The following is a 10,563-nucleotide window of genomic DNA, read 5'->3' as shown; positions in this document are numbered from 1 at the left end:
GCCTTCCACTCCCACAGACCAGCCTGTCACCCCCAAACCCACATCTCGGGCCACTCGGGGCAGGACACAGAGGGCTTCTGTCAAGACTCCCGAACCAGTTATCGCCACAGCCCCTGCGCCCCAGCCTTCCACCCCCACAGACCAGCCTGTCACCCCCAAACCCACATCTCAGGCCACTCGGGGCAGGACACTTAGGTCCTCTGTCAAAACCCCTGAACGAAATGTCCCCACAGCCCCTGAGCTCCAGCCTTCTGCCCACACAGACCAGCCTGTCACCCCCAAACCCACATCTCGGGCCCCTCAGGGCAGGACACTTAGGTCATCTGCTAAGGCCCCTGAACCAGTTGTCCCCATAACTCCTGAGCCCCAGCCTTCCACCTCTAAAGACCAGTCTCTCACCCCTGAGCCCACATCTCAGGCCACTCGGGGCAGGACACAAAGGTCCTCTGTCAAGACATCCCAGCCAACTGAACCCACAGCTCCTGACCTTGAACCTTCGTCCCCCACAGAGCAGCCTGTCACCCCCAAAGTCATAGCTCAGGGTGGTCAGAGCAGGACACTAAGGTCTTCTACAGTAAATGCTGTGCCAGTTCCTACCACCCCTGAGTCCCACTCTCCAGTCCCCACAGGAGAGCCTATTCCCCCTGAGCCCATCCCTGAAGCCAATTGCAGCAGGAGGCCAAGGGCCACTAGGAAACATGGGTCTCTCACAGCTCACGTTCATGAACCCTACTCTGCACCCTCTGAACCTAACTCCTCAAGGAACCAGAGACGAGGGGCAGTGAGGGCAGCCGAGTCCCTCAGCACCATTCCTGAGCCTGCCTTTGCCCAGCTTCCCGAGGCACCCACTCGTGCTCCCCAGATCCCAAAGGGGGAGGCAGCAGATAGATCTGGCTTCACCCCAGAGCCCCAGCCTGAGGCCTCTCAAAATCGCAAGAGGGCTTTAGCTACTGCGGACTCACCTCCACTTCAAAAACGGCTCCAAAGAGGAGAAGTTCCCCAGAAGACAGCATTCCTTAAGGAAGAAGAAGAAAATCCTGCAGCGAAGCAGAGGAAGGAAGAGGTGAGGAGGGGGCTGGAGTCACCTAGTTTGGAAAGAGCTTGGGGGCTTGGAAACTCCCACCAAGTTCTCTCTCAACCCCAGGGTGTAGTGATTCCAGGACCAGGCAAGAGAAAGAGAGAGCAGACAGAGGAGGAGCCCCGGGAAATACCAAGCCGCAGCCTGCGACGGACCAAACCTCTCCAAGAGTCCACGGCCCCCAAAGTAGGAGAGAAGGGCTCTGGGGCTTTGTGGGAGATGGAGATGTGGTAGGACGGGAGGAGACCCAGGGGATTTGGGAGACGGGTGCCGATGGCGCTGGTTGCCGTGACCAGCTCTGGCTAACCCCCTTCACAGGTGCTCTTCACAGGCGTGGTGGATGCTCATGGAGAGCGGGCAGTGCTGGCCCTGGGGGGCAGTCTGGCCAGCTCAGTGGCTGAGGCTTCCCACCTGGTGACAGATCGGATCCGCCGGACAGTCAAGTTCCTGTGTGCCCTGGGGCGGGGCATCCCCATCCTCTCCCTGGACTGGCTGCACCAGGTGAGAGGCCAGGAGATGATGACAGACCCGTAGAGATAGTGGCGGGAGAAGGCTGCTCACATGGGTCTGTAGAAAGCGGTGGGAGGAACGTGGGTACAGGAAGACGAGGTTAGTGAAGCAGAAGGCTTAATTCTGAAAACATTTCCTGAGCTCCCTGTAAACACTAGAAAGAAGAGCTGGGTGAAGGGCTGGGCTGAGCTTTGGAACTGACTGTTACCGTCCTTAGTCCCACAGGGCAGGTTGCTTCTTGCCCCCGGCTGAATATGTGGTGACTGATCCTGAGCAGGAGAAGAACTTTGGCTTCAGCCTTCGGGAGGCCCTGAGCCGGGCTCGGGAGCGAAGGCTGCTGGAGGTGAGAGGCCATCTTCTGCCCCACACTTCAGCTGTTGCCCAGCGGTCCACGGCCTCTCAGTGCATCATCTACTGTCTCCAGCACTCTCTTCCTCCTAGGGCTATGAGATTCACGTGACCCCAGGAGTCCAGCCGCCACCACCTCAGATGGGAGAGATCATCAGCTGCTGTGGAGGCACCGTCCTACCCAGCATGCCCCGGTCCTATAAGGTAGGGGTGGCGTGTTCAGGATCTGGTGAGGTGGTAGTTAGAGAGGTGGCTGGAATGGGAACAGGTTAGATGGGAACACGGAGTAGTGAGAGGCTGGGGGAAGACCTCTGGTATAGAGAGGGATAGAGAAGGAAGAGGTCTGCTGATACCAAATGGACTTATTTTTATTTTTGTATATACAATTTTTTGAAATGTACACAAAGGGAGAGGGAATATGTAGCGAACCTCCATATACCAATCACTCAGATTCAACAGGTTAATTTAGATTTTGCTGCATTTGCTCTATTCCTTTTTTTTTCCCTTTTTCTTTCATTTTCTTTGCTGAAATTTTTAAGGGAAACTGCAAAGGTCATTATTATTTTTTCTTACATATTTAAAATATACATCTCTAAGCAATATGTACATTTCTTACATAATCACATGCCGTTATTGGTCAATAACAAAATTAACAATTGTTTCCTGGTCACTTCGTCTTACTCCATTAATCAAATTTCTCGAGTCATCTGAAAATGTCTTTTTACAGTTCAAATCAGGACTCAAACAAGGTCCATGTATCCCCACAATTGCGCTGTATCTCTTAATTTTCTTTTACTCTAGAGCATACCCCCCAACCCACCTAGCCTTTTTCCTGCCATTGACTTCCTGCAGAAACTAGGTCACTTGTCCTTTAGAATGTTCCACAGTCTGGATTCTTCTGTTTGCTCCCTTGTTGTGTCATTAATCTTGTTTTTCTATCTTTTATATTTCCTGTAAATCGTAGTTAACTTTAAAAGGTTGAACAAATTCAGGTTCAACTTTTGTGGCAAGAGCTCTTCATAGACAGTGTGTGTCATATGGCTTCCCGTCAGGAGGTTGTTTTTGTGCTGCTAAGACTGATTAGTGGGTCCCGAACCTACTTCTAGGATTCTTTTTCACCCCTGACTTTCTGTTTTCTCTTTCTTCCAGCCTCAGAGAGTTGTGATCACATGTTCCCAGGACTTCCCTCGGTGTGCCATTCCATTTCGGGTTGGGCTGCCCATCCTCTCACCTGAGTTCCTGCTCACAGGAGTACTAAAGCAGGAAGCCAAGCCAGAGGCCTTTGTCCTCTCCACTTTGGAAGTGTCATCCACCTGAAAGCCCCACCCCAGTATGCTTTTCCTCCCAGACCAATATATAAAGTGTTAGAAATATTTGGAAGAAAGAACTTAGGGCTTTAGCAAGGATTGGGGTGTACTGATCTGATTTGTCTTGGAACATGGGTGGGGCTGAAAAGCTTGCTGGTAAACAAAGACAGGGAGATTGGGAGCCACAGTTTTCTTAAATGGCCACTTAAAGTCGGCCAATCCCATGCTCAGATATCTTAAGTCGCCGCTCACATTTAGCCGGACTGATGTGCTTATTGCTCTATGGCGCACACAGTGTCCTGCTTCCTGTTTGGAAACCATTTGTTTCTCCTCTTCTTTTCTTACTGGGATTCTTACTCACCCTGCAGAAGATAGTGGAAACAATTTTAGTGTCCAGAACTTGAAAGAATGCTTGGAGTAAGTAAATTTGAGGGTGGAGTTATGGAATGCTACTAAAATATTTTCCCCTCTCCTTGCTCCATCTCGTTAGAAGCATCCTTTAGCTTTGACGTTGAGCAAATCTCTGCCCTTTTTTTTTTCCTGGCCTGCTTTTCCAGTATTTATAAAGTTAGCTTAGGCTTAACCTCTGTGATAAATAAATATTCACTATGTGCCTTATGGTGTAGTACAGTTTTATTTTGTAAATTTTAGAAGTTGGTTGATTACAAGGATGTAGAGAAATTGGAACCCATCTACATTGCTCATGGGAATGTAAAATGATTCATCCACGTGATAAGCAGTTTGACAGTTTCTCAAAAAGTTAATTATAGAATTACCATATGACGCAGCAATTCTACTCATAGGTATATAGCCAAAAGAATCAAAACAGATGTTCAGACAAATACGTGTATACAAATGTTCATGTCAACACTTTCACAAGGGCCGAAAGATGAAAAACACCACAAATGTTCATCAGCAGATGAATGGATAAACAAGTTGTGGCATATCCATACAATGGAATATTATTCAGCCATAAAAGGGGATGAGGTACTAATTGTGCTACGGTGTTTTGAGGATGAATCTCAAAAGCATTATGCTAAGTAAAAGAAGCCAGACACAAAAGGTCACGTTGTATGACTCCACCTGTAGGAAATACACAGAATAGGTAAATCCACAGAGACAGTAGATGGTGGTTGGCAGGGAGAGAAAATGGGGAATGACCACTTAATGGGTACAGGGTTTTATTTTGGGGTGAAGAGAAAATGCTTTGGAACTAGACAGGTGGTGGTTGCACACATTATGAATGTACTAAATGACACTGGACTGTTCTCTTTAAAGTGGTTAATTTCATGTTATGTGAATTTCACTTCAATTTAAAAAATACTGATTAGTTTTGGGCACTTTTCTGCAGGTAAATTATACTTAAGTTTGGAAAACTTTGGTGTAGTAGAAACAGCATGAGCTTTGCCAAACACTGTGCTGCTGGCTTTTAGACATACCTCATCTCACAATATATATTAAGCATAGCCATAGTGGGTGTGGCACACAGTAGGACCCAGATAAATATTAGTCCCCTTGCACTGCTCAAAGCCTTGTACTTTGTGAAGCTGCCTGTGTCCTTGAGGTCCACTGGATTCCTTACAGCACCTGCTGTCTCTATAGCCCCACTTAGCACTCATGTGCACACCCACTTCATGACTGGTACAATTTAAGTGCCCCGATTTAAATTCCTAGAGAAGAGAGATCTTTTCTTACACTTCCAATGAACCCTACAGCTCATAGCACATTGTGTAATAAATGTCTCTGTCAGTCAGGATCCTAAGAGGAAACTATGGCACAGTCAAATCAGGATAATTTGGAGAGAGTTTAATGAAGTGAAAATTATAAGTAGGCAGAGTGTAGAGAAATCACAAAGAATATTGCCAGTACCCACAGCTCTGTTGTGGCCACCTGTAAACCCAAAAGGTTGAGAGGAGGGAACAGTTACATAGAAAGGCTTCCCTCAAATGCTGTGATTTTCTTTGATGTAGTCCATTCAGGACAACTTCCTGAGGCAGAAAGCAGGATGGAGAGTGAATCAGGAGGGAAAACATAATGATGTCTGGTACAGTATAAAATAGCACTGATTCGGAGGAGAATGGGAATACTAAGCCTCCGGGAGGGAGAAGGAATGTAGAGCCTGTGGGAAATTTTCTTGATCTCTTTAGGCCTATGTTTCTTCTATTAGCTGAGGGAATTAGCTTCATGATCTCTAAGTTCCTTACTATGGTCATAGCTACTGTGACCAGGTCCTTAGCTACATGATCTTTAATGGAGAAAAACCTTACTTTACTTTGATTTTTAGATGTGAATGTTAGTCTTGTAGGTATTACAAACAGGTCTGTAGGGAAAATTTTGGACAAAAGATCTTAGTGCTTTCTGACTAGTAAGTGGAGTCTAATGGGGTTGTATAGGCAGTTAATTATCACAAGCTTGGATAAAATTAACATACTACAAAGTTTACAACTGTAATAAAGTTTTCTATCACAAATATTTTAACATGTTGTTACTCTCATGTTTACAAAGTAACAGCCTTTGGCATTAATAGAACAAATCTTTCAGTGTTACAGACAAGTTCTCTCCCCTTAGCAAGTGGAGAGGCAACAAATCAGCTTTATAATAAATTACAGACTAAGCGTTTGTGGTAAAATAGTCACTCTTTTGCATCTAACAAGCTGTAATGGATGATTCAGAGCTTTGGGTTCTCAGCCTGGGTCAACAGTCTTCCGTTCTCTCACCGTTCATTATAAGTGTTAGCTGAGGCTTTGTAACCTCTTGACTCTGGCTGTTTCTAGTCAAAGCTGTTAAAGGAAGGTGGGATCATAATGCCGTTTCTGCAAGAACCCTGCAAGAGAGGAACTGTCTTCATTTTAGATGCGAAAACTAGCCCAGCTGCGATTCAAACCACGTGCATGACTGAACAACCGCTGCCCTTCTCACCTCTCACTTGGGATTCTAACATTCCCTTCTGTGACGCGGAGATCGCAGACCGGGGAAAGGCACTTAGGGATCAGCCCTGAAGCTCTGTGCGAGAGAGCCGCGCGCGCCGGCCGGAAGCCTGGGCGTCGGCGCGCGGGAGCCCCGCCCTCCTGGGCAGGGTCCCAGGCGGGAGGCGGGGTCGGGGCGGAGCCTGCGGCCGCGGGAATCCCAAACCCGCCCCTTTCCCCACCCCTCCATTTCTCGCCATGGCCCCTGCACTGCTCCTTGTCCCTGCTGCCCTCGCCTCTTTCATCCTGGCCTTTGGCACTGGAGTGGAGTTCGTGCGCTTTACCTCCCTTCGGCCACTTCTTGGAGGAATCTCGGAGTCTGGTGGTCCTGGTGAGCGGGAGGGACCGAGGATGAGCTCTGGGGTAGGAAGGTGGAGCCGGAGCAGAGGGAGCGGGGGCGGGGCTTGGAGACAAATGACAGGGGAAGTCCAGGAGAGGGAACTAGAACCGTGAAAGCCGCCGAGACGCTGCAGGGGACACCAGAGGGCTAAATTAGCAACTCAGGGATTAGCGGTTTGGAGAGGCGGGAGAGTGAGGACTGAGGGGGAGAGAGGGCGATAAGCAGAGTATTCTAAGGAAAGGCTTAGTAAAGAGGACTATGGAGAGTGTTATAAAGAGGGAGCATTTGGAGAACCGAAACAAGAAGGGCACTCCAGCCATGCCTTTCGTGACTGACCAGCATGAATCCTCTTCCCCAGCTCTGAAGGAGGCCTGGGGAAGAGGGAAGAAACAGGGAATAGAAAAGTGAGGTGGGCAAAGCCTAGAGAGGAAGCATTAAGGCTCTTGAAAGCATTAAGGGACATGGCCTGGGGTCCCAAGAGGAGATAAGAGTAGGGAGTTTTTCCCACAGTCTTCTTGATCTTTTGTCCCTTTCTCCAACTCCCGCTAGATGCCCGCCAGGGATGGCTGGCTGCCCTGCAGGACCAAAGCATTCTTGTCCCCCTGGCTTGGGATCTGGGGCTCCTGCTACTATTTGTGGGGCAACACAGCCTCATGGCAACTGAGACAGTGAAGTCATGGATGTTCCGGTACTTTGGGGTCCTTCAGAGGTCTCTGTACGTGGCATGCACTGCCCTGGCCTTGCAGGTATGAAGCCCTGGCAACTGAGTCCTCAAGGGAAACAATCTGTGGGAAGGATTCCGTCGACTGGAGAGGCAAGGACCTTAGGCTTCTGATAAAACATGGGTTTAGGAGGAGAACTAAGGGTGTTCAGGACTGTAATCTCAGCTCCCATTCCTCCACAGCACATATCCTACTTTTTATCAAGAATGGCGTACTGCTTGTCATTCCCCGAGCATGATATGTGCATTCTCACCGTTGCAACTTTGTTCACGTTGTCCTGCTTGAGATTCCCTTGTTAACTGCTCTTCAGTCCTATCCTTTCTTCAAAAGCACTTCCCTAGGTCACAAGAGAAAGCTTCCCAGTTAGTACTCATCTGTTTCTCAGTGGGTGCTTGGCCTAGGCTACTTTGTGTACCTATCTGGTGACTCTCATCCATTCTTTAAGTCCTCAGGGTAGAGACAAGTCATTCTTACATACTTGGGACCCCACCCAGTACCCTCCACATGTTGAACATTCTCATGGTAGAGGCGGGGAGAGCAGCTGGCCAGCCTGGGATGGGGGCAGCCTCTGGGTCTAGGTCTTTCAAGGGTGGGCTGCTGGGATACCCAGTCCCTCATCCTCCTTCAGCTGGTGATGCGGTACTGGGAGCCCGTGCCCAGGGGCCCCGTGTTGTGGGAGGCTCGGGCCGAGCCATGGGCCACTTGGGTGCCCCTCCTCTGCTTTGTGCTCCACGTCATTTCCTGGCTCCTCATCTTCAGCATCCTTCTCGTCTTTGACTACGCAGAGCTCATGGGCCTCAAACAGGTGAGGCTCCCGGATCCCTACCCCAAACCTCTGATCCTTTCTAGAATACGTCTTTCCCCTCCAAGGATGTCCCTTCTCCTCCCCAACTCTTCCACCTGCCTCTTGCTTTTGACTCCCTCACCTCCCTTTCTTGTAAGATAGTCTCCCCTTAGCCCTCGCTCAAAGGCCAGAAACCATGGGCTTCCTGGGCCTGGAGAAGTTTCATGGACCAGAGATGAGGGTCAGGGACCCCAGTCTCAGAAGGGTGGTTCCTGGGCCTGCGTTATAGAAGGAGGGTGCCTGGAAGGGGAGGAAAGAGGCAGCTAAGTTGCGACAAGGGCTTGACTCCATTTCTAAGCCATTCTCCCTCTCTTAGGTGTACTACCATGTGCTGGGGCTGGGTGAGCCTCTGGCCCTGAAGTCTCCCCGGGCTCTGAGACTCTTCTCCCACCTGCGCCACCCAGTGTGTGTGGAGCTGCTGACTGTGCTATGGGTGGTGCCCACCCTGGGCACTGACCGCCTCCTCCTTGCTCTCCTCCTTACCCTCTACCTGGGCCTGGCTCACGGACTTGACCAGCAAGATCTCCGCTACCTCCGGGCCCAGCTGCAAAGAAAACTCCACCTGCTCTCCCGGCCCCAGGACGGGGAGGCCGAGTGAGGGGCTAACCCTCGTTCCAAGCCCTGTACTTCCTTTTCCCCTCCAATTCCAAATCCCCTTAACATCCAGGCCTTGGCTGCTTCAGACCAGAGGCCCAAATCCATGGACTGAAGGAGCTGTCCCTTCCCTTGCTTGAGCCTCCACTCCTTGGGTCCAGCTCCATATCTTAAATTCTGAGTTTCAGCCATTGGACTCCAAGGGCTGCTTCTCACCAGCCAGAAAGAGGGAGTGGGGAACTTATCTGTCTCCTCAGAGTTTACGGCTTGACCCTCCATTAACAACCTCCTCACAAGGAGAAGGGTCTGGCCTGACCACTCCCCTGGTCCTATTTTTGGCCTCTGCTCCTCAAGGATCCTCTTCTCCACGTCTAGCTCCCCTCCTAGGAGCTGGACCAAGGTCCGCAAGTTTGACGATAGTGGCTGCCCCATCAGGCTCCACACCTTGCAGCTGCGGCCCAGCCCCACTGGCCTTTCCAGCTCCCTAGGCCCTGCCCCTGGGCTCCAGACTCATGAACCTAGTTGAGCAGATTCTCCTGCTCTTAATTCGGGTGACTAAGGGCTCCCTGCTCTCCCAAGTAACTCGTGCTACAGGAAAATAAAATTCAGCCTGGTTTTTCTACGTGTAGCATGCAGTCTGTCAGTGTCTCTCAAGCTGCAGGGCTGCCTCTGGGAAGGACAGGCGAGCCAGACTCGAGTCTGGGCATCGGCCGCGCCCTCTGATGACCGCTGGGTGGCGGCCACTCCCCGCGTACCGCCCCACCCCCCTTCCCGGAGCACCCGGTCTCCCTTCCTCCAAATCCCCCAATTTCCTCGCTGCAGACCTGGGGACCCTCGGCAGATAGGTTGAAGCGGAAGAGTGGGGCAGCGGCTCGGGTAAGGGAGCTAGCTTCCAAAACCGTTGGCTTCCGAGCGCCGCTCCTGCTGCCGCCCCCTCCCTACGGGTCCCCCGCAGCCCGGCGGCCGCCCCGGCCCCCACGGTAACAAAGGCTGGCCCGGGAAGGCAAATGCGTGGGGAGGAGCGGCAGGAGATGGGAAGGGCGGGCCCGGCTCGGAGCAGCTGCCGCTTCCTCCCCAACTCCCTCGAGGGGCCTGAGTCACGGGCCGCCGCCCTGGGTTGGCGAGCTGGGGGCGGAGGTCTGGACACCTGGGTTATCCGGGAGCCGGGTGAGAAGCCCTGGGGACAGACGTCGGAGGGCCAGGGCTGGCGGCGGGAAGAGAGGAGACCCGGAGCCGAGTCCCACGCGGGGTCGGAGGGAGCGAGGCTCCGCCCCGCGCCCCCTTCCCTCTCCCCATTGTCCTCAGACAAAGCGGCCGTCTCCCCCCGCCCGGTCCCCTGGTCTCTGTCTCCGTCCCTCCTCCTTGGCTCCCTCTTTCCGTCCTCCTCTCCCTCCCTCCCTCCTCCCCTCCCTCCTGTCTCCGGATCTCCCTCGATCCCTCTCTCCTCCTCTTCCTCTCTCCTCCTCTCTCCGGACGTCAGGCTCCTTCGCACCCCCTCCCCTGGGAGCCCCGCGGCGTGTGAGTTGACTGAGGGGCTTCAGCCTTGGGGAGGGGGTGTCTCCTCTCCCGTCCCCGCTCCCGTCCCCGGCCCGAACCTTGGGCTGTCTCCTCTTTGTGCCGAGATTGCCTGTCTGTGCGGTCAGAGCCGGGTGGGGATGGCCGGCTATGTCGGGGTTCCGTGAGAGCCAAGACCCGGGCACAGGACTGGCAGGCTCCGGAAAAAAGAGGTGTGGGGCCGGTGCTCCGCACGCCTGGGTCCCGGGGCACCGCCGGTGGGGGAGGCAGGCGGTGGTGCCGGGACTGCGTTAGGGTGGGGGTGGACGCCAGGGTTCTGGGAACGTGCTGGCAGGTCCG

General features: G+C 52.3%; 2 protein-coding genes across 3 annotated transcripts; both read left to right on the top strand.

The window, feature by feature from the left end:
* Positions 1-4: 4 nt before the first annotated feature.
* LOC114889106 (mediator of DNA damage checkpoint protein 1-like) lies at positions 5-3,328 on the top strand (the record flags this gene model as incomplete). Its single annotated transcript, XM_029212038.1, has 6 exons — positions 5-1,063; positions 1,145-1,264; positions 1,397-1,579; positions 1,806-1,931; positions 2,030-2,140; positions 3,086-3,328. Coding segments are annotated over 6 exons (1,767 nt in total), but the record flags the coding sequence as incomplete, so codon positions are not given.
* A 2,941-nt stretch (positions 3,329-6,269) lies between these two features.
* On the top strand, positions 6,270-9,332 carry LOC114889023 (nurim). 2 transcript variants are annotated; one of them, XM_029211811.1, is made up of 4 exons: positions 6,389-6,540; positions 7,099-7,295; positions 7,900-8,076; positions 8,432-9,332. In XM_029211811.1, exons 1-4 carry the CDS (start codon positions 6,408-6,410, stop codon positions 8,711-8,713), a joined length of 789 nt encoding a protein of 262 aa, XP_029067644.1. In that variant the 5' UTR covers positions 6,389-6,407; the 3' UTR covers positions 8,714-9,332. The 2 variants fall into 2 exon arrangements, with proteins under 2 accessions (XP_029067734.1, XP_029067644.1); XM_029211901.1 differs by lacking the exon at positions 7,900-8,076 and having other exon boundaries at positions 6,270-6,540.
* The last annotated feature ends 1,231 nt before the right edge of the window (positions 9,333-10,563 follow it).

This window comes from Monodon monoceros, unplaced genomic scaffold (assembly GCF_005190385.1).
Source record: "Monodon monoceros isolate NGI ecotype Baffin Bay Population unplaced genomic scaffold, NGI_Narwhal_1 Contig4865_ctg1, whole genome shotgun sequence".
Lineage (NCBI taxonomy): Eukaryota > Metazoa > Chordata > Mammalia > Artiodactyla > Monodontidae > Monodon > Monodon monoceros.
Note: the sequence above shows the minus strand (reverse complement) of the source record. Positions and strands in the feature narration are given on the sequence as shown.